The 27,587-nt window shown below is 38.7% G+C and overlaps 3 protein-coding genes across 12 annotated transcripts in view; 2 read left to right on the forward strand and 1 right to left on the reverse strand.

Annotated features, from left to right (window-relative positions):
- The window catches only part of ndrg4 (NDRG family member 4), a 28,124-nt gene extending 24,005 nt beyond the window's left edge, over window positions 1-4,119 (forward strand). For all 10 annotated transcript variants that reach the window (XM_079859322.1, XM_079859320.1, XM_079859321.1 and 7 more), the window contains one exon: window positions 867-4,119. In XM_079859322.1, coding sequence (XP_079715448.1) covers window positions 867-1,021 — 155 coding nt within the window. In that variant the 3' untranslated portion in view covers window positions 1,022-4,119. The remainder of the gene's footprint in view (window positions 1-866) is intronic.
- A 423-nt stretch (window positions 4,120-4,542) lies between these two features.
- Window positions 4,543-7,637, reverse strand: LOC307151345 (olfactomedin-4). Its single transcript, XM_079859316.1, has 5 exons — window positions 7,502-7,637; window positions 7,281-7,403; window positions 6,942-7,160; window positions 6,577-6,730; window positions 4,543-6,478 (listed from the first exon to the last, which is right to left on the reverse strand). The coding sequence occupies exons 1-5, from the start codon at window positions 7,556-7,558 to the stop codon at window positions 5,649-5,651; spliced, it is 1,383 nt and encodes a 460-aa protein (XP_079715442.1). The 5' UTR covers window positions 7,559-7,637; the 3' UTR covers window positions 4,543-5,648.
- Window positions 7,638-8,072: 435 nt separating this feature from the next.
- On the forward strand, window positions 8,073-11,067 carry LOC307151502 (olfactomedin-like). Its single transcript, XM_079859576.1, has 5 exons — window positions 8,073-8,218; window positions 8,659-8,817; window positions 8,900-9,112; window positions 9,716-9,848; window positions 10,020-11,067. The coding sequence occupies exons 1-5, from the start codon at window positions 8,132-8,134 to the stop codon at window positions 10,829-10,831; spliced, it is 1,404 nt and encodes a 467-aa protein (XP_079715702.1). The 5' UTR covers window positions 8,073-8,131; the 3' UTR covers window positions 10,832-11,067.
- The last annotated feature ends 16,520 nt before the right edge of the window (window positions 11,068-27,587 follow it).

Raw genomic sequence — 27,587 nt, forward strand, 5'->3', positions numbered from 1 at the left:
ATTTCCTTTATTGATCCGTGATTTTTCCTCTGGAGGAAAAATGTGCTTTGAATGCGCTCTCAAGCTCTCTGCATGGCAGTTATTTGAAAACATAAACTTAGACTAAAATAACATGAAATATTTTTTTTTAGCTTAGAATTATTTTTAAAAGTTTCAAATATATAAAAATATGCACCCTTTTCCTGAAATTTCACCTTTAAAAAAGCATTTGTAGGCTGCAAGATGTTTTGTATTTTTATAATATTTATATATTTTTACATACTATTTTCTGTTTCAGATTTACTGGAATGAGTGTGAAGTCAATGACAATATTTTCTTATTTTCAGTACAAATATCTAAACATAAAACCAGACGAGATGAGAAGCGAAAATGCATAAAATATTAAGACTATATATATAATCTTTTTTCTTGGCCCATTCACAATATGTTTTTCTTGTTTTGATCAAAAATCTAAATGGTTGGTTTATGTTTAAAACAAGGGGAAATATTCAAATGGGATAAGGGAAGTGAAATCTAAAATAAAAATATGTAGACAAAAATGAAATTGTTACACAATTTTGCTTGTGTATGTTTAGATATTGTTTTATACTGAAAAACAAGAAAAATACTGATTTAAGGAAATGACTTTTTGCACTGAAAACATGGGCATTTAGATGTAAAGATTATGATTGGATATTTTTTAGTTGGATTTGAGTCATTCTGGTGTATTTGCGGTGGAATGTTACCAGCTTGAGGCTGAAATTATTCTCGACTAAAAGTTCAAGCATGTCATCCCTGCCTCCTCTGCAACACATCATGCAGCCCAGATGAACTTCCCTGTGGATATGAAATGACTATTCATCTCTCTTTCTCTCTTTTTCTCTCAGTGCCTTCGGCCAGTATGACCCGTCTTGTTCGCTCTCGAACAGCTTCTCTGACCAGCGCCGGCTCCGTGGATGGTTCTCGCAACCGCGCATGCACAAACTCAGATAGCAGTGAGGGAGTTGGGCAGGTCAGCCACACCATGGAAGTGTCCTGCTGAACACTCGTGCACTGTCTCACACGCACACATTTAGAGAGAGACGTGGCATGGAAGGAGAGCGTGAGAAGAATGAAGGCCTCATACTGCTTTCATTCTTTCTTTCTCAGCCATTTTCTATGTCCCTTTCTCTCCGTTTTTCAGTGTTAGCCCTCATAAGGGATTAGTTCATCCAGAAATGAAAAATACTTCAATTATTTAATCACCCAGAAGTCTTCAAAAACCTGTCTGACTTTATTTCTTTTGTAGAACACAAAATGAGATAAATTTAGTCCAAGCTACTGTTTTCCAAATAATGAAAGTGAATGGTGACCACAACTTATTTGCAGTGAATAACAAATTTTTTTTCATGAATTGGCTTCAGAAGACTTGACAGATCATATGCACCACCTTTATGATGCTTGCATAGTGCTTTGTCGCTTTAGGAGCACGACAACACTTGGTCCCCATCCACTTCCATTGAATGGAAGAGAGCAGCTTGGACATTCTACTAAACATCTGCTTTTGTGTTCCACAGAATAAAGACATAGACGAAGTTTTTTATTTTGTGTTGAACTTTTCCTTTAACCTGTAAAAATTAAGACTTGCTATCATTTTCCTCTTCAGAACAGTGTTTGGTTTCCCCCAATTTTGTAACACGGATACTTAACGCTCAATGTGTCAGTGTTTCTGCACCCTTTGCTTGCTGCCTCCGGCCTTCACCTTCTCCTAAGACAAAACTACAAGTCCCATCCGCCCCTGCTCTCACTCATTCCTGTCCTATGACAGTCTTTGAAGAGTAACTGATGGATTGGGTCGCAGGTTGGTCCTGAGGAAGAGGATGAAACAAAGCAAGAGAAAGAAGAAGGGAAGGTTCTTAAACCAGAGGGTGATTTATGAGTGACATTTGTAACCGTGTTATGCTCTCCCTCTCAATTATGAATGAAATCAAAGCGATTGTGTAGTCGAAGAGGGCGAAAATCTCATAACCAGTAAACAGTTGCTTTCGGCTAATCATCTCAGCTCATTCAGTCATTGGGAGTGTATGTATCACCTCATACTGTAAGGAAGAATCACCGTTTTGATAAAGTTTCAAGCTAAAGTTGATACGATGATTGGATTTCTTATTTGAAATATGTAAAGGAAGTATGAAAAACAGTTTTACCCCATTAAAGTAGGAGCAGAAATTGTTTGACTTGACCACTGATTTGCCTTAAAGGGTTTTTGCCATGTTAGACTGCTTAATTTTGCCATTCACTTTCAAATCAAGTCTTACATCATATGGTCCCACACAAATACCCTTTTAGTGTGCACTCACTGTCATATAAAAGTGGCTTTGCCTGGGATCGTTTCTGTACAATCTCCTATTTGTAGACAATCAACTTCTAACCCAAACCAAACCGGAACCATCGACTGAGGCAAAGCCTGTGTGATAGGGTTTTCAGTGCGTTAATGGTACAGAATCAAGGCCTCCCTGCTTCCCTTACAGCACCCAGCCCCGCACGAAGAATATACCAAAGCTACTGATATAAATGCACACACGAATGTACACATACATGTTCCAATGAGGGCTGGGCTCTGCAAGGTAACTTGTGTGCATATACTTTCACACACACTCAAAATTCATGTGTACTCACGCTGCTTGCAAATAAATTACACTGAAGGATTCACGTGTATTAGAATCAAGCAATATTCAGTTATTTAAATATGATTGTAACTACAAAGTGCAAGCTTGTTTCATAATTTAGATCTGTACATTCACATTTAGTTATTTTTTGTGCTATTTTACAGTGGACCCTTTTCTCAATGGACCTTTTCACACGGGTTTTAGTCAACATAGTTGGGTAAACTTTTATAGTTGTGAATGGAAACTACAACAAATAATTGTTTTTGCATTCCACTTGACTCCAATAGCAAAAAATAAATAAATAAAAAATAGCATTTGTAGCAATAAAAAATGAGAGATTGATTACGGTGGTCAGAAGAAAGATATTTTCCATCATTACATCAGCATTAACTAGTTTTCTGAAATTGAATGCCAAGTAATATAACACAAAGTATAGTGTTATATCATGAAAAATCTGTTATAGTGTTATAATCATGAAGAATCGTGCCATCTCAGTCTGTGAAAAAGGTCCATTATTGGAAAGATCTGTTGTTGATGTATGTATACAAACCGCACAAAATAATCGGGAAAAAAGCACATCCAACATTCACATGAATGAATGAACAAATCAGCGGACAAACAAAATAAATGGGCAAATATATGATTGAACAAATAAATGAATGAAATTGAATTAACTTCCAGAGATGACTGACATGAGCTCAGATCTGATTGGCCGGAGCTGCTAACATGGGACTTACGAGGGCGAAGCAACCATTGACTTTGCATTCCACGCTCGCTCTTTTCTGTCTTATTGAATGTCAGTTTTCCTGCAGCTTCCTCAAACAGGAAGTGCACAATTACAACTTTTCAGGGGTGTTTCCTGTGTGTTTGTCTATAAGGGGCGGGGCTTTCTGGAGCATGTCGCTCCAAGCTCGGAATGTAGGGCAAATCCCACCCCCCAACAAACCCAACCCCCCAAAAACAAGGTGCCCCGCCCCTCACAGACACTTCCAGTCGCCCCCAAAGGGCTATCGACCCAAGCAACGCATCGTGATCGACCTCACTCCGTGCAAAGCTGGGCGCAGTACTGTAGATTCTGTACAAAGAGAAAGATGAATGCATGAAACGGAATAAACAGTGAATGTGAAAAAAGAAAGAGAGGGAGAGATGGAACGAAAGGACCCATTAAAAGCGGGAGGGTTAAAGACAAATTCAAAATATCGACAGGTTTCCTCCTAAAGGCTCAATAGACAAACACATGTTCTTCCCCAGTATTGATTTGTATGAGTTTTGAGAATGCAACCTCGTGTTTGTGTTGTTTTCCTGATTTCCTGTCTGAAGTATGCAGTTGTTAGCTCTTATTAAGAGATAAAGAGCATGCCCACCTTTCAAAGGTACATTTTTTCTCCGATCCCTGATCTCTGCCCGGGGGCCCTGAATGTATAATGTCCTTTGGAAGTGCTGTACAGTATTGTCGATGTGGCCGTGGCCCCATATCACCTTTACTCGAATCAGGGCTTGCACCAGTTTGACCTGCCACACCTGCCTTCCCTTTCAACCCTTCCCTTCTCAGTCTTCTACGCTGTAGATACTTGCTGTTTTTAGGGCGTAAATCTAAAAATAGGTCCGTACCACTAGCTTTGTCATGTGGAACCGTTATACTTTGGATTTTTCTTGAGTTGCTTTTTTTTATAATATAGTAATTCTTATTTAACCACGTGTTGCATCTCTTCTTGTGAGAATTTAATGAGTATTATTATTAATAATATGATTACAATTGTTACGATTAGCCATTGTTTTATATTAAGCAATAAGTTGTTGATGTTTTTGTTTTTTCTGGAAGGGGGCTGGTTGTTACAAATATGTCTAAAGATACAGTAGGAGTCACTCTTAACCTGCTTTACCATAAGACAACTATGAAAAATAATGTGTTTATGTAATATGTACATCTATATTCAAGCTGTCACTGTCTGTGTACTACAAATATGAACGTGCAACAAATAAAAATGGATATACAAACAGGATCAGGTCTTTTAGTTATTTTCTTGCAGCTTGACTTGTATCGACTCCCAAGAAACACACACACACACACACACACTAGTATATATAAATAGTTCTAAGTTGCTTTTATGGAAACCTATTTCTGCCACATACGAAAAAAATATTTTATCATAATTGTTCTTGTCATAATTTGTCTGCAGTAGTAATCCAGCCCACACATTTTATAAACTTTGCTGTAATTTATTTCAAGAAACAAAATTTGTAATACATTTGTGAATTTCTTCACCTCACATGCATGACAAAGCTAAGCATTTAAAGCTGCATTTCAATTAACATACTTCTCTACAGTACATTTACATACTTCATTGGTGATGGGAATGTATATACTTTTTAATGTATAATATGATAAGACACTAGCAATTGTACATAATACTACAATATTTACTGAAATTCCCAGTCACACTTTATATTAGGTGTTAACTGCTATGTACTTTCATAAAAATAGTACAATGCACTTGTTGTGCTCATATTGTATTTCAAAACACTTTTGCTACTGAGGTGAGATATGGGTATTGTCAGGGACAGGTTTGGTGGTATGGTGTTAGGTTTAAGGGAGGGTTAAGGGGTTAAGGGAAGGGTCAATGGGGTAATCAGATGTAATTACAGAAATTAATTACAGCTGTAATTGCATGCATGTATTTTTACAATATAGGTTTAGTGTAAAAACATTTATGTACACAATAAGTGTATTGTATCAAATTATCATTTTAAATGTTAGTACATAGTTAAAGACAACTAATATAAAGTGTATCGATATCACAGACTCTTTGAAAGTAGATGTAAACTGTTTTAGATGTAAAAACTAAAATTAACAACTGATATATTCAGTGCCTTGTATTAGCATTTAACTGAATTATCTTAACCCTGCAAATACACACTTAAAAAACTATTTGCAATGTACTATTTCTAATCTTGCATACTATTTAGTACAGACAGTATGTGAAATGGGATGCAGCTATAGTCATGTCTCAAATAACTGGAGACTTACTGAAAGATGAGCTCGTAAGTTAGAATGTAGGCATCACTGTAGACATACAGCAGATGATCTCTGGGGTCATAGTTTAGAAACTGAATATTAGTCTGCATCTTCTTAATATTAATTTTCAAATCAAAGCGCTCTTCTTTTGTCTTGGTGTCATAAGAGTAAAAGATCTCTTCAGTTTCTTTATCTAGGTAACGAGTAGCATAAAGAACACCGCACACCATGAAGGTGTTTGTGGCAGTCCCTTTGTAAAGAGAAGTGGACCATGTTTGGTTCAAAACAGGAGGGTTACTAGTCTCAACTTTACTGATCATCACATTTCCAAAGTTGCTTGTGGTTGCGTATATAACATAGACGCCCGATTCATCTGTGGCAAAATCCATATCTGTATAGGCATATGTTGTGCCGAGGTGTGCGAAAGGAAACTTGCTGTTGTAACCTGTATCTTTAGGTAAAGCAACAGTACTGACAGAACGAGTCGTCATGTTGAACTGACAGACGGAGTATGTGTAGTAACAGTTATAGTAGAGCGCATTGTCGTACATGACCATGTTTGGCCCCTGAATTGTGTTTGTTGTGGGGTTGGAGCTTGATATATAGGTATCTGTTGGTCCTATACCTAATAAAAGAGTACTCAAGGTACTGTACTGGCGGATAAAGTAGCCATAAACATTACTAGTTGACAGCACCACCAGCCAGTACTTGTTCTCGTCTCCTGGAGCCGGCTTTGCATCTCGACCCCAAGCACCATAAGTATAGGAGGTGCTGTAGACCGTGAGGGAATACGTTCTAGGTCCCGCCACACTGACCACACGGCCCAGACCACAGCGAGCTACAAAGAGAAACAGAAACGTAAGACTTTCTGCTGTGGTTAATAATGAAAAAGCTCAGAAAGCTTGAGTTAAGCGATTATTGGGGTCTTTAGCAAACCTGGGGGAACTGTAAGAGGTGCTGCTGTAGCATCGAGCTCTTCTTTACACTGTTCCAGGTTCCTCTTAACGCGCTGGTTCTCTCTATTTGTCTTTATCACCTGCATGTTGTCAAACTTTTCCAGTTCCGCCATTGCGGCTTTCATATCTTCAAGCTTTAAGAAAAAATCACATATTTAAAAAAAAAAAAAAAAATTAACCTGTATATTTGTTGTTTTAAGACAACAGATGTGCCTATTAAAACTTGGATATATTTTTTTATTTATGTAAAAATTCATTATTACAGAAACATAAAAGAACCAAATAAATTAATATTAGAAAATAATAATAATAATGACAAAGCACTTTTTTTGTACAGCAAGTCACCTGAGCTGCAGTCTGTACACTGAGACGCTGGTAATTTTGGGTGGTCCTGTTGAGTTTGTCGAGGAGGTCCTGAATTTCGGCGATCTCTAACTCAATGATGCGTAGAGAAACGGCTCCATATAGATTCCCGTCATCCTCCTTTTCTAGCACGATCACGTTTTCCTCCAGCTGCTTGATGCGTTGTTGTAGACCCAGCACAAGTACGTCTAAGTCTGTCATCTGCAGATTTTTACATTAACACTATTCATTTGAATTTTATTTAATTTACTTATTTAAAATAAGTTTGAACAACAGATGAAATGAGAGAAAAAAATATACTTTTAAATAATTTCATTCTACCTTTTCTGAAGTGATGGTCCCAATGCATTGTAAGGAAGTGGTTTCTACGTTCTTGAGTTTTTTCTCAGGGAAAACGGGATCTGAATTTTTTAGATCGCACACACAGTCCTTCCCTCTCACTGACTGTGATGACCAGATGACAGGAAATTAAATTATATAAAACAAGCAGAAACACATATTTTTGAATTTTATAATCATGTAGGAATATATTTCTTTCTTACCTGAGTGAAAGTTAGAGGAATGAGGGTCAACAAAATGAATATATTAGACTGACTCATGTCTGAAGGTAGAAAGTGGACCCTATAATAAACAGTGTTTGGTGGCAGCAGCAGAGTTTTAAAGCCATAGCATTATGGTGAAATAACTGATAAAAAAAATGAGAGATACTTTTTTATTTCTGTGGGTGGAACAGTTTGTTGCAATCTTCATCTTATCTTTGTGGACACCTTCACTGTAAAAAAATTCTAACCTCCCCCACCCAAGTGACTAGTGACTGGTCAGTGGTCACATCTAAATTTTTCAATTGGCCCTAGTGAAATTCTGTAAATTTAATTTTATAATTTAGACAATTTCACTTGGGCCAATTGAAAAAATTTAGATATGACTAGTCACTAGAAAATTTTGAGTTGGGGAGGTTAGAAATTTGTTACAGTGTTCAGTAGGTCAATGAGTGATGGGAAATTGTATTGTTTACTGCGTTGCCTAATCACGAATTGACAAATTTTCAACCTTTGTTTTGCCTCACAGCCTGACCACAATGGTGATATTGCAGATTTGTTGTGAGATGTGTGTTGGTTTGTTTTTTTCTTCTAAAGTTCTTTTGTGACACTTTATGTATTTGCAACATCAAAATGTGTGTGTTGTTTAAAGCAGGACTTTTAGCCTTTCGGGGTTATTTGCTCATCATGCTCTCGTACCTGTTGGTCCTCACAGTCACAGTAAGTCCCATCTTTTATATGTTTTGGATTTCTTTAATGTCTTATTTGGAATGTTTCTTTTTAATGGAATAAAATGAATTTGTACTAATATGTTAGTTAAATAACCTGGATATGTCTATGTATGTTTATTAGATAAAATTATACAGTATTATTTTCTGTACATATTACAGTGGTTATATAATAGATCTCATTATTTGACTCCCAGAAATTATTGAAGCATTAAATAAGGTAACAATTAACAAGGTTATTTTATTTAAATAATTTATTATAATACAATAAAATAAAGTTAAGAATCTTTTTTGTTCTAAGGTCATGCATTAAGTTTTCATGTAATTGTTTAACTATAATTTAAAGGCAAATATTCAGTAAAAGGCAGAATTTAACGAATTGTGAATTGCATTCAATATCTTGTGTTTTTATGTGTTTATGTGTGTAATCAGGTGACTGTCCAGGCTCAGAGAATTCAAGGTGAACAGAAGAATGATTCCTGCGTGTGTAAATTAAGTAGCTCTATCTGGGCTTTCCCCACTATGAAGTTCGAGGAAGTCGCAAATCAAGTCCAGACCTGTGAGGACAACCTTATACAATTTCATAAAAAGGTGAGATCCTTTAAAGTCATACTGTAGATTCATTCTTGAAGTAAATAATATCAGTGAACTCATTTGCGTTGTAAACTTCCAGGTAAAGGACAGAAATGTACAACTGCCAAAGATGGAACTCACTCTTAAGGACATCACAGCCCGCCTGAAACAGTTTGAGTATCTGAACACAAAAGGCCTGTACAACGCCCTTCTCCTGCGACAGCTGATGGAGGAACTTGACGAAATCTATTATACTGCCAGTGATGCTCAAAAGAAAAGCCCCAGCAAAGAGACCAATGACCTACTGAAGGAGGTAGATCTTTATTAAAATAGTGACTAGGTCTCCAAAAAATACCCAAACAACATAAAAAAGCACCATAAATGTAGTCCATATGATTTTTTTTAGATACTTTTAAAGTATTTATTAAAATTCTGTATCAGCATATATTATATTTGTTTGTATATATATATATATATATATATATATATATATATATATATATATATATATATATATATATATACTTAATTGAAGTGTTTGTAGCTTTCAAATACTTTTCAATTCGTAATTGAAGGTTTATTTCAATTTCCAAAAACTATTTTTAGTTTTAGTCAACAATAACAATTAGTGCTACAAGTCTTGTGAAGTCATATGATAGTTTTGAATGAGAAACATTTAAATCTACAGTGTAAGACATTATTAATGATAACTGCTGTTCCATGAAGCTCATGTTTAGTCTACATTTGTATCCAAAAATCAGAAGTGGCAGAAAATGTTTTCTGATTACGGTTTGCTCCTTATTTAAGTTCCATGAATTGAAAATTCATTAATTGCAAATGAACAAAACCTTAGCTACAAAATGGAAGACGAAAAACAGATTTCCCAATGGATTCAAAGATATTCTGTTTCTCTCAGTTGACTAGGGCAAAGAAGGACATCCAGAACATGTACAAAAGCAATGTCTTCAATCTAGAGACAATGAAAACGAGGCTACGTGACCTCAACAACAGAGCACAGACCTGCAAAACTATACCTGAAGACTTCAGAAGTAAGTACATGACTCTCAGTGAGAGGAGAAATGTTTTGACATTTACGGTGTGATCTCATTGATGTTTTCAACAGCATTGTGAAAATTGGTTTGCTCTTTTCATGAAAGAGACTGTAAAATATGTTTACCTGAGTATTGAACATATGACCAATCCATATGATGCATTTGCAGGCACTTGTCATCAGCGTATTATGTCCAACATAAGTTCTCCAGTTGTCACCAAGCTCAATTCCATGAGCAAGTCCTATATCTCAGGTGCTTGGGGTAGGGATGCCAAACAGAACAGCAAGGAACGTTATTGGGAACACTGTCTGGTGAGTGGACACAAGTATGGGAACACAATCAGGATGTACAACTCGTATGAAGACTTCATGGCCAACAAGAACTACAAAGATGAATCCATTGCATCATCCTACAGCCACAAAAATGCTGTTCAGGGCTCTGGCACTATACTGTACGACAATACCGTATTTTACCAATGCTATGGCACCGCTGAGATCTGTAGCTTTAACATTACAACACAAGCAACCAAGCGTGTAAAACTGGATGGTGCCGGAATCGACAACAAGTTCCCTTTCTGCTACTACAGCTGCCGTGACTGGACAGACATCGACCTGGAAGCTGACCAAGACGCCGTGTGGGTGATATACGCCACCGAGGAGAACCACGGCAACATTGTTGTGAGTCGCTTAGACCCGCTGGAGCTCAATATCACCCACACCTGGAAGACACGTCTCTTTAAGAGGTCCGTCACCAGCACGTTTATGGTGTGCGGGGTCCTGTACGCTACACGCTATGTTAGTACTTACCAAGAAGAGGTGTTTTATGCCTTTGATACAACCACTGGCCAAGAGATAAACACTCTTTCTTTGGCTTTTGAGAAGGTTTCTGCTGGAATAGCCAATCTGAACTACAATCCCGTTGACAGGAGACTTTACATGTATAATGATGCCTATCTGTTAGCATATAACACTTTCAACTGAGAGTCTTTCATATGCAGCTAAGAAAAAAAAAGCAATACCATATAGTTTATGTGAGTCCAAATTGTACAGCATGCAGAAAATCTCAAAATATGCAGTGGTTAATAGTTTTTTTGCGCTATATCGTTATGTGACTGTAAGTCTTTTGAAGTGTTTTTGTTTAATTTTGTTATTACAATAAAGGTTCTTAATACAGATTAATAAATGCTTAATAAATATTCTTTAATGAAGTATTTAGTAAAAAAAAAGTTAACAAAAGACACTGACAGAGAAGTGCTGTATACTTCTCTGTCAGTGTCTTTTTTTAAAAAACTTTTTTTACTAAATATTGTTGCGAACTGCACACTTTCTTTCAGTACTGTAATGTCACAATACATATACTGCAATAAACAAAATGTGATCTCATCAGTCTCGATGTTCATTTTCCTATCTGGCATTGCTGCAAAAAGAAAGGCCTTTTTTTTTTATCACATGCTTGATCGGTTAAAGGGTAACTCTCTTAAAAGCATAATTAGAATGAAAACACCACTTTTAAGTTTGACCGTATTTTCGTTTTAGGTTAAATGCCTTGTGAATGGGAGTGAATGGGGCACTTTTATGATAGCATCAAAAATCGCTATTTTTAAAACACTAAGAAGGTTCGACACAACATGAAACTTTGCTCGAAGTATCACCAGGGGCTCTACACATGAACTCGAGCAAAAAAAAAAAAAAAAAAGGGACAATTTTAACATGCTGTAAAAAAATATCTGTGGGGGTATTTTGAGCTAAAACTTCACATACACACTTTGGGGAGAACAGAGACTTATTTGACATATTGCAAAAAGGAGCATTATACCAAAATATATACATATAGGCCTACAACAACAACAAAAAAAAGTTTACCCCAACCCCCAAAAAATCACAATAACTCATGAACATTTGTCCTTATAATATTATTTTTAATCGTTGAATATTTTCTTTTTAGAAGTAAAAAACTAATCTTGACCTTTAGGAGCCACTAGCTGAAAGAAAAGGCAACATCACCAAAGTCCTTAGAATTAATCTCCTGGGGACCATTTGTATCAAAAATGCACACACTGAAAAGCAAAAAAAGCAGTTTGTGTTGTTACATTTCAGTAATTTTGCCAGTCAAAGTTGACAAGTTCTCTGATGAGAAACATTGAGTGGTTCAGGCTGATGCTTTTCTTTGGACCTTTCCAGATTTCCATCTGATCTGTGCCTTTGATGTTTGGTGCCACTAGGGTTGATTCTCGGAATGAACCAAGATACATTATTTTTCAGACTGGTATTGGCAGAATTTGCCCTAACTCTCAAACTTGATGCTGCGTACTTTGATGTTTTTAAGCATTACATCTGATTCTGAATGAATCTACAGGGGTGGTATATAATAAACTGATAATTCATTACATTTAAATCATTAAAGCTTCATTCTTTACTAGGAATGTTAACAATTATTTGTGCATGCTGCTCAACCGCGAAACATGTAAAGCAGACATGATGAAAAATTAATTGAGCGCTCCGGAGTTATGTTTGGTACCATTTTACAGCTAGAGTTGCATCCGCAGCCTTTTGTTTTGTGCAAATGCAAGTTGTAGTATTGTGATTATTTTGTGTAGGCCTATCTATATCTGATTTATCTCATATAGGATGCATTTGGTTAAGAATTAACGGTGATCATCTTCAACTTCACCACATGCAGCTCAAGTAAAATAACTAGCCTCCGGCCAAACGAACGTACAGATTAGACTTAAGTCTAAGTGCAACTTATGCAAGTCATGTGGCGTACTGCTGATATTTACGCTATGCCATGATGCACTACGCTACTTCTGACGTCATAAGTTGCATAAGTTGCGCTTTAGGTGTAAGTAGTCTGCATATGGTCGTTTGACCGGAAGCTAGAATTTTACTTTGTCCATCCATCCATCCATCCATCCATCCATCCATCCATCCATCCATCCATCCATCCATCCATCCATCCATCCATCCATCTTCTTCCGCTTATCCGGAGCCGGGTCGCGGGGGCAGCAGTCTAAGCAGGGATGCCCAGACTTCCCTCTCCCTAGACACTTCCTCCAGCTCTTCCGGGGGGACCACCTCAGCTGGCCCCTCTCGATGTGGAGGAGCAGCGGCTCTACTCTGAGCTCTTCCCGAGTGACCGTGCTTCTCAACCTATCTCTAAGGGATCGCCCAGCCACCCTGTGGAGAAAGCTCATTTCCGCCACCTGTATCCGGGATCTTGTCTTTTTGGTCATGACCCACAGCTCATGACCATAGGTGAGAGTAGCAACGTAGATTGACCAGTAAATCGAGTGACCGCGACACAACAGACCGGTACATTGACTGCATTACTGCAGAAGCTGCACCGATCCGTCTGTCAATCTCCCGTTCCATCCTTCCCTCACTCTTGAACAAGACCCCAAGAAACTTGAACTCCTCCACTTGAGGCAGGAACTCTCCACCAACCTGAAGTGGGCAAGCCACCCTTTTCCGATTGAGAACCATGGCCTCGGATTTGGAGGCGCTGATTCTCATCCCAGCCGCTTCACACTCGGCTGCAAACCATCCCAGTGCATGCTGAAGGTCCCGGTCTGATGGGGTCAGCATGACAACATCATCCGCAAAGAGCAGAGATGAAATCGTGTGGTCCCCAAACCTGACACCCTCCGGTCCCTGGCTGCGCCTAGAAATTCTGTCCATAAAAATTATGAACAGAACCGGTGATAAAGGGCAGCCCTGCCGGAGTCCAAAGTGCACCGGGAACAAGTCTGACTTACTGCTGGCAATGCAAACCAAGCTCCTGCTCCGGTCGTACAGGGACCAGAAAGCCCTTAGCAAAGGGCCCCGGACCCCATACTCCCAGAGCACCCTCCACAGGACGCCGCGAGGGACACGGTCGAATGCCTTATCCAAATCCACAAAGCACATATGGATTGGTTGGGCAAATTCCCATGAACCCTCCAGCACCCTGGAGAGGGTATAGAGCTGGTCCAGTGTTCCACGACCGGAACGAAAACCGCACTGTTCCTCCTGAATCCGAGGTTCTAATATCGGCCGTGTTCTCCTCTCCAGTACCCTGGCATAGACTTTCCCGGGGAGGCTGAGAAGTGTGATCCCCCTATAGTTGGAGCACACCCTCCGGTCCCCCTTCTTAAAAAGAGGGACAACCACCCCGGTCTGCCAGTCCAAAGGCACTGTTTCCGACTGCCACACGGTGCTGCAGAGGCGTGTCAGCCAAGACAGTCCCACAACATCCAGAGACTTGAGCTACTCGGGGCGGATCTCATCCACCCCCGGTGCCCTGCCACCGAGGAGTTTCTTGACTACCTCGGTGACTTCAGCTTGGGTGATGGAAGAGTCCACCTCCAAGCCCTCAGCCTCTGCTTCCTCAATAAAAGACGTGTCGGTGGGATTGAGGAGATCCTCGAAATATTCCTTACACCATCCAATGACATCCCAGTTCGAGGTCAACAGCTGCCCACCTCCACTGCCCACCTCCCTCTTCTGAGGCGCCAGACGGTTTGCCAGAATTTCTTCGAGGCCAACTGGTAGTCCTTCTCCATGGCCTCAACGAACTACACTAACATTAGTTCAAGTCCTGGTTCGTCAAACTTTCTTGATACTATACTGTCCTATCAAAATAAAAGGCAAAAAAATATATTCTTTAAACTGATGCAAGTTAAGCTCCATCCACCCACAAAAATAAAATCAGCATTTTTTAAGCCATTACATCAACACCTCTCATAATGGGAGTGGGGGAACGGATTTCGACAGCTGTATTTTTTGCCGTCGGAATCTGTTCCCCACATATTTCTGACACACTGAGGGTCTAATATTTATCAAATTGATGCTGTGTAAGCTCCATCCACACACCGAATAGAATAAGCATATTTTAAGCCGATACATAAACATCTCTCATCATTGGGGTGGGGGAACGGATTTCGACAGCTGAACTATTTGCCGTCGGATTCTGTTCCCCCTATGTTTCTTACACAATGTGGTTCTAATATTTATCACATTGCAGCTAATTACGTGAACCAATAGCCTAGTGGTCAGTGCACTCTGTACTGTAATTCATTGGTTTTCAGCTTATTGCGACCCGAGTTCAAGTCCCAGTTCGTCAAACTTTCTTGATACTATACTGTCCTATCATAATAAAAGGCAAAAAAATATATTCTTTAAACTGATGCAAGTTAAGCTCCATCCACACACAAAAAATAGAATCAGCATTTTTCAAGCCATTATATCAACACCTCTCATAATGGGACAGGGGGAACGGATTCCGACAGCTGTTTTTTTTGCAGTCGGATTCTGTTCCCCCCATATTTCTGACAAACTGAGGTTCTGATATTTATCAAATTGATGCTGTTTAAGCTCCATCCACACACCGAATAGAATAAGCTTATTTTAAGCCGATACATAAACATCTCTCATCATTGGGGTGGGGGAACGGATTTCGACAGCTGAACTATTTGCCGTCGGATTCTGTTCCCCCTATATTTCTTACACAATGCGGTTCTAATATTTATCAAATTGATGCTGTTTAAGCTCCATCCACACACTGAATAGAATAAGCATATTTTAAGCCGATACATAAACATCTCTCATCATTGGGGTGGGGGAACGGATTTCGACAGCTGAACTATTTGCCGTCGGATTCTGTTCCCCCTATGTTTCTTACACAATGCGGTTCTAATATTTATCACATTGCAGCTAATTACGTGATCCAATAGCCTAGTGGTCGGTGCACTCTATTCTGGCATTTGTTGATTTTCAGCTTATTGCAACCCGAGTTCAAGTCCCGGTTTGTCAAACTTTCTTGATACTATACTGTCCTATCATAATAAAAGGCAAAAAAATATATTCTTTAAACTGATGCAAGTTAAGCTCCATCCACACACAAAAATAAAATCAGCATTTTTTAAGCCATTACATCAACACCTCTCATAATGGGAATGGGGGAACGGATTCCGACAGCTGTTTTTTTTGGCCGTCGGATTCTGTTCCCCCCATATTTCTGACACACTGAATATTTATCAAATTGATGCTGTTTAAGCTCCATCCACACACTGAATAGAATAAGCATATTTTAAGCCGATACATAAACATCTCTCATCATTGGGGTGGGGGAACGGATTTCGACAGCTGAACTATTTGCCGTCGGATTCTGTTCCCCCTATGTTTCTTACACAATGCGGTTCTAATATTTATCACATTGCAGCTAATTGCGTGGACTAATAGCCTAGTGGTCAGTGCACTCAGTACTGTTATTCATTAATTTTCAGCTTATTGCAACCCGAGTTCAAGTCCCAGTTCGTCAAACTTTCTTGATACTATACTCCCTATCATAATAAAAGGCAAAAAAATATATTCTTTAAACTGATGCAAGTTAAGCTCCATCCACACACAAAAAATAGAATCAGCATTTTTTAAGCCATTATATCAACACCTCTCATAATGGGAGTGGGGGAACGGATTCCGACAGCTGTTTTTTTTGCTGTCGGATTCTGTTCCCCCCATATTTCTGACACACTGAGGTTCTAATATTTATCAAATTGATGCTGTTTAAGCTCCATCCACACACCAAATAGAATAAGCATATTTTAAGCCGATACATAAACATCTCTCATCATTGGGGTGGGGGAACGGATTTCGACAGCTGAACTATTTGCCGTTGGATTCTGTTCCCCCTATGTTTCTTACACAATGCGGTTCTAATATTTATCACATTGCAGCTAATTGTGTGGACCAATAGCCTAGTGGTCAGTGCACTCTCTACTGTAATTCATTAATTTTCAGTTTATTGCAACCCGAGTTCAAGTCCCAGTTCGTCAAACTTTCTTGATACTATACTGTCCTATCATAATAAAAGGCAAAAAAATATATTCTTTAAACTGATGCAAGTTAAGCTCCATCCACACACAAAAAATAGAATCAGCATTTTTCAAGCCATTATATCAACACCTCTCATAATGGGAGAGGGGGAACGGATTCCGACAGCTGTTTTTTTTGCCGTCGGATTCTGTTCCCCCCATATTTCTGACAAACTGAGGTTCTGATATTTATCAAATTGATGCTGTTTAAGCTCCATCCACACACCGAATAGAATAAGCATATTTTAAGCCGATACATAAACATCTCTCATCATTGGGGTGGGGGAACGGATTTCGACAGCTGAACTATTTGCCGTCGGATTCTGTTCCCCCTATATTTCTTACACAATGCGGTTCTAATATTTATCAAATTGATGCTGTTTAAGCTCCATCCACACACTGAATAGAATAAGCATATTTTAAGCCGATACATAAACATCTCTCATCATTGGGGTGGGGGAACGGATTTCGACAGCTGAACTATTTGCCGTCGGATTCTGTTCCCCCTATGTTTCTTACACAATGCGGTTCTAATATTTATCACATTGCAGCTAATTGCGTGATCCAATAGCCTAGTGGTCGGTGCACTCTATTCTGGCATTTGTTGATTTTCAGCTTATTGCAACCCGAGTTCAAGTCCCGGTTTGTCAAACTTTCTTGATACTATACTGTCCTATCATAATAAAAGGCAAAAAAATATATTCTTTAAACTGATGCAAGTTAAGCTCCATCCACACACAAAAATAAAATCAGCATTTTTTAAGCCATTACATCAACACCTCTCATAATGGGAATGGGGGAACGGATTCCGACAGCTGTTTTTTTTGGCCGTCGGATTTTGTTCCCCCCATATTTCTGACACACTGAATATTTATCAAATTGATGCTGTTTAAGCTCCATCCACACACTGAATAGAATAAGCATATTTTAAGCCGATACATAAACATCTCTCATCATTGGGGTGGGGGAACGGATTTCGACAGCTGAACTATTTGCCGTCGGATTCTGTTCCCCCTATGTTTCTTACACAATGCGGTTCTAATATTTATCACATTGCAGCTAATTGCGTGGACTAATAGCCTAGTGGTCAGTGCACTCAGTACTGTTATTCATTAATTTTCAGCTTATTGCGAATCGAGTTCAAGTCCCAGTTCGTCAAACTTTCTTGATACTATACTCCCTATCATAATAAAAGGCAAAAAAATATATTCTTTAAACTGATGCAAGTTAAGCTCCATCCACACACAAAAAATAGAATCAGCATTTTTTAAGCCATTATATCAACACCTCTCATAATGGGAGTGGGGGAACGGATTCCGACAGCTGTTTTTTTTGCTGTCGGATTCTGTTCCCCCCATATTTCTGACACACTGAGGTTCTAATATTTATCAAATTGATGCTGTTTAAGCTCCATCCCCACACCGAATAGAATAAGCATATTTTAAGCCGATACATAAACATCTCTCATCATTGGGGTGGGGGAACGGATTTCGACAGCTAAACTATTTGCCATCGGATTCTGTTCCCCCTATGTTTCTTACACAATGCGGTTCTAATATTTATCACATTGCAGCTGTCTATGTGATCCAATAGCCTAGTGGTCAGTGCACGTTGTACTGTAATTCATTGATTTTCAGCTTATTGCAACCCGAGTTCAAGTCCCAGTTCGTCAAACTTTCTTGATACTATACTGTCCAATCATAATAAAAGGCAAAAAAATATATTCTTTAAACTGATGCAATGTAAGCTTCATCCACACACAAAAAATAGAATCAGCATTTTTTAAGCCATTATATCAACACCTCTCATAATGGGAGAGGGGGAACGGATTCCGACAGCTGTTTTTTTTGCCGTCGGATTCTATTCCCCCCATATTTCTGACACACTGAGGTTCTAATATTTATCAAATTGATGCTGTTTAAGCTCCATCCACACACCGAATAGAATAAGCATATTTTAAGCCGATACATAAACATCTCTCATCATTGGGGTGGGGGAACGGATTTCGACAGCTGAACTATTTGCCGTCGGATTCTGTTCCCCCTATGTTTCTTACACAATGCAGTTCTAATATTTATCACATTGCAGCTAATTGCGTGGACTAATAGCCTAGTGGTCAGTGCACTCAGTACTGTAATTCATTAATTTTCAGCTTATTGCAACCCGAGTTCAAGTCCCAGTTCGTCAAACTTTCTTGATACTATACTGTCCTATCATAATAAAAGGCAAAAAAATATATTCTTTAAACTGATGCAAGTTAAGCTCCATCCACACACAAAAAATAGAATCAGCATTTTTTAAGCCATTATATCAACACCTCTCATAATGGGAGTGGGGGAACGGATTCCGACAGCTGTTTGTTTTGCCGTCGGATTCTGTTCCCCCCATATTTCTGACACACTGAGGTTCTAATATTTATCAAATTGATGCTGTTTAAGCTCCATCCCCACACCGAATAGAATAAGCATATTTTAAGCCGATACATAAACATCTCTCATCATTGGGGTGGGGGAACGGATTTCGACAGCTAAACTATTTGCCATCGGATTCTGTTCCCCCTATGTTTCTTACACAATGCGGTTCTAATATTTATCACATTGCAGCTGTCTATGTGATCCAATAGCCTAGTGGTCAGTGCACGTTGTACTGTAATTCATTGATTTTCAGCTTATTGCAACCCGAGTTCAAGTCCCAGTTCGTCAAACTTTCTTGATACTATACTGTCCAATCATAATAAAAGGCAAAAAAATATATTCTTTAAACTGATGCAATGTAAGCTTCATCCACACACAAAAAATAGAATCAGCATTTTTTAAGCCATTATATCAACACCTCTCATAATGGGAGAGGGGGAACGGATTCCGACAGCTGTTTTTTTTGCCGTCGGATTCTATTCCCCCCATATTTCTGACACACTGAGGTTCTAATATTTATCAAATTGATGCTGTTTAAGCTCCATCCACACACCGAATAGAATAAGCATATTTTAAGCCGATACATAAACATCTCTCATCATTGGGGTGGGGGAACGGATTTCGACAGCTGAACTATTTGCCGTCGGATTCTGTTCCCCCTATGTTTCTTACACAATGCAGTTCTAATATTTATCACATTGCAGCTAATTGCGTGGACTAATAGCCTAGTGGTCAGTGCACTCAGTACTGTAATTCATTAATTTTCAGCTTATTGCAACCCGAGTTCAAGTCCCAGTTCGTCAAACTTTCTTGATACTATACTGTCCTATCATAATAAAAGGCAAAAAAATATATTCTTTAAACTGATGCAAGTTAAGCTCCATCCACACACAAAAAATAGAATCAGCATTTTTTAAGCCATTATATCAACACCTCTCATAATGGGAGTGGGGGAACGGATTCCGACAGCTGTTTGTTTTGCCGTCGGATTCTGTTCCCCCCATATTTCTGACACACTGAGGTTCTAATATTTATCAAATTGATGCTGTTTAAGCTCCATCCCCACACCGAATAGAATAAGCATATTTTAAGCCGATACATAAACATCTCTCATCATTGGGGTGGGGGAACGGATTTCGACAGCTGAACTATTTGCCATCGGATTCTGTTCCCCCTATGTTTCTTACACAATGCGGTTCTAATATTTATCACATTGCAGCTGTCTATGTGATCCAATAGCCTAGTGGTCAGTGCACGTTGTACTGTAATTCATTGATTTTCAGCTTATTGCGACCCGAGTTCAAGTCCCAGTTCGTCAAACTTTCTTGATACTATACTGTCCAATCATAATAAAAGGCAAAAAAATATATTCTTTAAACTTATGCAATGTAAGCTTCATCCACACACAAAAAATAGAATCAGCATTTTTTAAGCCATTATATCAACACCTCTCATAATGGGAGTGGGGGAACGGATTCCGACAGATGTTTTTTTTTGCCGTCGGATTCTGTTCCCCCCATATTTCTGACACACTGAGGTTCTAATATTTATCAAATTGATGCTGTTTAAGCTCCATCCACACACCGAATAGAATAAGCATATTTTAAGCCGATACATAAACATCTCTCATCATTGGGGTGGGGGAACGGATTTCGACAGCTGAACTATTTGCCGTCGGATTCTGTTCCCCCTATGTTTCTTACACAATGCAGTTCTAATATTTATCACATTGCAGCTAATTATGTGATCCAATAGCTTAGTGGTCAGTGCACTCTCTTCTGGCATTTGTTGATTTTCAGCTTATTGCAACCCGAGTTCAAGTCCCGTTTCGTCAAACTTTCTTGATACTATACTGTCCTATCATAATAAAAGGCAAAAAAATACATTCTTTAAACTGATGCAAGTTAAGCTCCATCCACACACAAAAATAAAATCAGCATTTTTTTAGTCATTACATCAACACCTCTCATAATGGGAGTGGGGGAACGGATTCCAACAGCTGTTTTTTGGCAGTCGGATTCGGTTCCCCCTGTGTTTCTTACACACTGAGGTTCTGATATTTATCAAATTGATGCTGTTTAAGCTCCATCCACACACCGAATAGAATAAGCATATTTTAAGCCGATACATAAACATCTCTCATCATTGGGGTGGGGGAACGGATTTCGACAGCTGAACTATTTGCCATCGGATTCTGTTCCCCCTATGTTTCTTACACAATGCGGTTCTAATATTTATCACATTGCAGCTAATTACGTGGACCAATAGCCTAGTGGTCAGTGCACTCTGTACTGTAATTGGTTGATTTTCAGCTTATTGGGAACCTAGTTCAAGTCCCAGTTCGTCAAACTTTCTTGATACTATACTGTCCTATCATAATAAAAGGCAAAAAAATATATTCTTTAAACTGATGCAAGTTAAGCTCCATCCACACACAAAAATAAAATCAGCATTTTTTAAGTCATTACATCAACACCTCTCATAATGGGAGTGGGGGAACGGATTCCGACAGCTGTTTTTTTGCCGTCGGATTCTGTTCCCCCTGTGTTTCTTACACACTGAGGTTCTGATATTTATCAAATTGATGCTGTTTAAGCTCCATGCACACACAGAATAGAATAAGCTTATTTTAAGCCGATACATCAACATCTCTCATTATTGGGGTGGGGGAACGGATTTCGACAGCTGAATTATTTGCCGTCGGATTCTGTTCCCCCTATGTTTATTACACAATGCGGTTCTAATATTTATCACATTGCAGCTAATTACGTGATCCAATAGCCTAGTGGTCAGTGCACTCTACTCTGGCATTTGTTGATTTTCAGCTTATTGCAACCCGAGTTCAAGTCCTGGTTCGTCAAACTTTCTTGATACTATACTGTCCTATCATAATAAAAGGCAAAAAAAAAAAAATTCTTTAAACTGATGTAAGTTAAGCTCCATCCACACACAAAAATAAAATCAGCATTTTTTAAGTCATTACATCAACACCTCTCATAATGGGAGTGGGGGAACGGATTCCAACAGCTGTTTTTTGGCAGTCGGATTCGGTTCCCCCTGTGTTTCTTACACACTGAGGTTCTGATATTTATCAAATTGATGCTGTTTAAGCTCCATCCACACACCGAATAGAATAAGCATATTTTAAGCCGATACATAAACATCTCTCATCATTGGGGTGGGGGAACGGATTTCGACAGCTGAACTATTTGCCATCGGATTCTGTTCCCCCTATGTTTCTTACACAATGCGGTTCTAATATTTATCACATTGCAGCTAGTTATGTGGACCAATAGCCTAGTGGTCAGTGCACTCTGTACTGTAATTGATTGATTTTCAGCTTATTGGGAACCTAGTTCAAGTCCCAGTTCGTCAAACTTTCTTGATACTATACTGTCCTATCATAATAAAAGGCAAAAAAATATATTCTTTAAACTGATGCAAGTTAAGCTCCATCCACACACAAAAAATAGAATCAGCATTTTTCAAGCCATTATATCAACACCTCTCATAATGGGAGTGGGGGAACGGATTCCGACAGCTGTTTTTTTGCCATCAGATTCTGTTCCCCCCATATTTCTGACACACTGAGGTTCTGATATTTATCAAATTGATGCTGTTTAAGCTCCATGCACACACAGAATAGAATAAGCTTATTTTAAGCCGATACATCAACATCTCTCATCATTGGGTTGGGGGAACGGATTTCGACAGCTGAATTATTTGCCGTCGGATTCTGTTCCCCCTATGTTTCTTACACAATGTGGTTCTAATATTTATCATATTGCAGCTAATTACATGATCCAATAGCCTAGTGGTCAGTGCACTTTTTTCTGGCATTTGTTGATTTTCAGCTTATTGCAACCCGAGTTCAAGTCCCGGTGTGTCAAACTTTCTTGATACTATACTGTCCTATCATAATAAAAGGCAAAAAAATATATTCTTTAAACTGATGCAAGTTAAGCTCCATCCACACACAAAAAATAGAATCAGCATTTTTCAAGCCATTATATCAACACCTCTCATAATGGGAGTGGGGGAACGGATTCCGACAGCTGTTTTTTTGCCGTCAGATTCTGTTCCCCCCATATTTCTGACACACTGAGGTTCTGATATTTATCAAATTGATGCTGTTTAAGCTCCATGCACACACAGAATAGAATAAGCTTATTTTAAGCCGATACATCAACATCTCTCATCATTGGGTTGGGGGAACGGATTTCGACAGCTGAATTATTTGCCGTCGGATTCTGTTCCCCCTATGTTTCTTACACAATGTGGTTCTAATATTTATCATATTGCAGCTAATTACATGATCCAATAGCCTAGTGGTCAGTGCACTTTTTTCTGGCATTTGTTGATTTTCAGCTTATTGCAACCCGAGTTCAAGTCCCGGTTTGTCAAACTTTCTTGATACTATACTGTCCTATCATAATAAAAGGCAAAAAAATATATTCTTTAAACTGATGCAAGTTAAGCTCCATCCACACACAAAAATAAAATCAGCATTTTTTAAGTCATTACATCAACACCTCTCAAAATGGGAGTGGGGGAACGGATTCCGACAGCTGTTTTTTTTGCCGTTGGATTCTGTTCCCCCCATATTTCTGACACACTGAGGTTCTAATATTTATCAAATTGATACTGTTTAAGCTCCATCCACACACCGAATAGAATAAGCATATTTTAAGCCGATACATAAACATCTCTCATCATTGGGGTGGGGGAACGGATTTCGACAGCTGAACTATTTGCTGTCGGATTCTGTTCCCCCTATGTTTCTTACACAATGCGGTTCTAATATTTATCACATTGCAGCTAGTTATGTGATCCAATAGCCTAGTGGTCAGTGCACTCTATTCTGGCATTTGTTGATTTTCAGCTTATTGCAATCCGAGTTTAAGTCCCGGTTTGTCAAACTTTCTTGATACTATACTGTCCTATCATAATAAAAGGCAAACAAATATATTCTTTAAACTGATGCAAGTTAAGCTCCATCCACACACAAAAATAAAATCAGCATTTTTTAAGTCATTACATCAACACCTCTCATAATGGGAGTGGGGGAACGGATTCCGACAGCTGTTTTTTTGCCGTCGGATTCTGTTCCCCCTGTGTTTCTTACACACTGAGGTTCTGATATTTATCAAATTGATGCTGTTTAAGCTCCATGCACACACAGAATAGAATAAGCTTATTTTAAGCCGATACATCAACATCTCTCATTATTGGGGTGGGGGAACGGATTTCGACAGCTGAATTATTTGCCGTCGGATTCTGTTCCCCCTATGTTTATTACACAATGCGGTTCTAATATTTATCACATTGCAGCTAGTTATGTGGACCAATAGCCTAGTGGTCAGTGCACTCTGTACTGTAGTTCATTGATTTTCAGCTTATTGCGACCCGAGTTCAAGTCCCAGTTCGTCAAACTTTCTTGATACTATACTGTCCTATCATAATAAAAGGCAAAAAAATATATTCTTTAAACTGATGCAAGTTAAGCTCCATCCACACAAAAAATAGAATCAGCATTTTTCAAGCCATTATATCAACACCTCTCATAATGGGAGTGGGGGAACGGATTCCGACAGCTGTTTTTTTTGCCGTCGGATTCTGTTCCCCCCATATTTCTGACACACTGAGGTTCTAATATTTATCAAATTGATGCTGTTTAAGCTCCATCCCCACACCGAATAGAATAAGTATATTTTAAGCCGATACATAAACATCTCTCATCATTGGGGTGGGGGAACGGATTTCAACAGCTGAACTATTTGCCATCGGATTCTGTTCCCCCTATGTTTCTTACACAATGCGGTTCTAATATTTATCACATTGCAGCTGTCTATGTGATCCAATAGCCTAGTGGTCAGTGCACGTTGTACTGTAATTCATTGATTTTCAGCTTATTGCGACCCGAGTTCAAGTCCCAGTTCGTCAAACTTTCTTGATACTATACTGTCCAATCATAATAAAACGCAAAAAAATATATTCTTTAAACTTATGCAATGTAAGCTTCATCCACACACAAAAAATAGAATCAGCATTTTTTAAGCCATTATATCAACACCTCTCATAATGGGAGTGGGGGAACGGATTCCGACAGATGTTTTTTTTGCCGTCGGATTCTGTTCCCCCCATATTTCTGACACACTGAGGTTCTAATATTTATCAAATTGATGCTGTTTAAGCTCCATCCACACACCGAATAGAATAAGCATATTTTAAGCCGATACATAAACATCTCTCATCATTGGGGTGGGGGAACGGATTTCGACAGCTGAACTATTTGCCGTCGGATTCTGTTCCCCCTATGTTTCTTACACAATGCAGTTCTAATATTTATCACATTGCAGCTAATTATGTGATCCAATAGCCTAGTGGTCAGTGCACTCTCTTCTGGCATTTGTTGATTTTCAGCTTATTGCAACCCGAGTTCAAGTCCCGTTTCGTCAAACTTTCTTGATACTATACTGTCCTATCATAATAAAAGGCAAAAAAATACATTCTTTAAACTGATGCAAGTTAAGCTCCATCCACACACAAAAATAAAATCAGCATTTTTTTAGTCATTACATCAACACCTCTCATAATGGGAGTGGGGGAACGGATTCCAACAGCTGTTTTTTGGCAGTCGGATTCGGTTCCCCCTGTGTTTCTTACACACTGAGGTTCTGATATTTATCAAATTGATGCTGTTTAAGCTCCATCCACACACCGAATAGAATAAGCATATTTTAAGCCGATACATAAACATCTCTCATCATTGGGGTGGGGGAACGGATTTCGACAGCTGAATTATTTGCCGTCGGATTCTGTTCCCCCTATGTTTCTTACACAATGTGGTTCTAATATTTATCATATTGCAGCTAATTACATGATCCAATAGCCTAGTGGTCAGTGCACTTTTTTCTGGCATTTGTTGATTTTCAGCTTATTGCAACCCGAGTTCAAGTCCCGGTTTGTCAAACTTTCTTGATACTATACTGTCCTATCATAATAAAATGCAAAAAAATATATTCTTTAAACTGATGCAAGTAATGCTCCATCCACACACAAAAAATAGAATCAGCATTTGTCAAGCCATTATATCAACACCTCTCATAATGGGAGTGGGGGAACGGATTCCGACAGCTGTTTTTTTGCCGTCGGATTCTGTTCCCCCCATATTTCTGACACACTGAGGTTCTGATATTTATCAAATTGATGCTGTTTAAGCTCCATGCACACACAGAATAGAATAAGCATATTTTAAGCCGATACATCAACATCTCTCATCATTGGGTTGGGGGAACGGATTTCGACAGCTGAATTATTTGCCGTCGGATTCTGTTCCCCCTATGTTTCTTACACAATGTGGTTCTAATATTTATCATATTGCAGCTAATTACATGATCCAATAGCCTAGTGGTCAGTGCACTTTTTTCTGGCATTTGTTGATTTTCAGCTTATTGCAACCCGAGTTCAAGTCCCGGTTTGTCAAACTTTCTTGATACTATACTGTCCTATCATAATAAAAGGCAAAAAAATATATTCTTTAAACTGATGCAAGTTAAGCTCCATCCACACACAAAAATAAAATCAGCATTTTTTAAGTCATTACATCAACACCTCTCATAATGGGAGTGGGGGAACGGATTCCGACAGCTGTTTTTTTTGCCGTCGGATTCTGTTCCCCCCATATTTCTGACACACTGAGGTTCTAATATTTATCAAATTGATACTGTTTAAGCTCCATCCACACACCGAATAGAATAAGCATATTTTAAGCCGATACATAAACATCTCTCATCATTGGGGTGGGGGAACGGATTTCGACAGCTGAACTATTTGCTGTCGGATTCTGTTCCCCCTATGTTTCTTACACAATGCGGTTCTAATATTTATCACATTGCAGCTAGTTATGTGATCCAATAGCCTAGTGGTCAGTGCACTCTATTCTGGCATTTGTTGATTTTCAGTTTATTGCAATCCGAGTTTAAGTCCCGGTTTGTCAAACTTTCTTGATACTATACTGTCCTATCATAATAAAAGGCAAACAAATATATTCTTTAAACTGATGCAAGTTAAGCTCCATCCACACACAAAAATAAAATCAGCATTTTTTAAGTCATTACATCAACACCTCTCATAATGGGAGTGGGGGAACGGATTCCGACAGCTGTTTTTTTGCCGTCGGATTCTGTTCCCCCTGTGTTTCTTACACACTGAGGTTCTGATATTTATCAAATTGATGCTGTTTAAGCTCCATGCACACACAGAATAGAATAAGCTTATTTTAAGCCGATACATCAACATCTCTCATCATTGGGGTGGGGGAACGGATTTCGACAGCTGAATTATTTGCCGTCGGATTCTGTTCCCCCTATGTTTATTACACAATGCGGTTCTAATATTTATCACATTGCAGCTAATTACGTGATCCAATAGCCTAGTGGTCAGTGCACTCTACTCTGGCATTTGTTGATT

Source organism: Squalius cephalus, assembly GCF_949319135.1.
Source record: "Squalius cephalus genome assembly, chromosome: 23".
NCBI classification, from domain to species: domain Eukaryota; kingdom Metazoa; phylum Chordata; class Actinopteri; order Cypriniformes; family Leuciscidae; genus Squalius; species Squalius cephalus.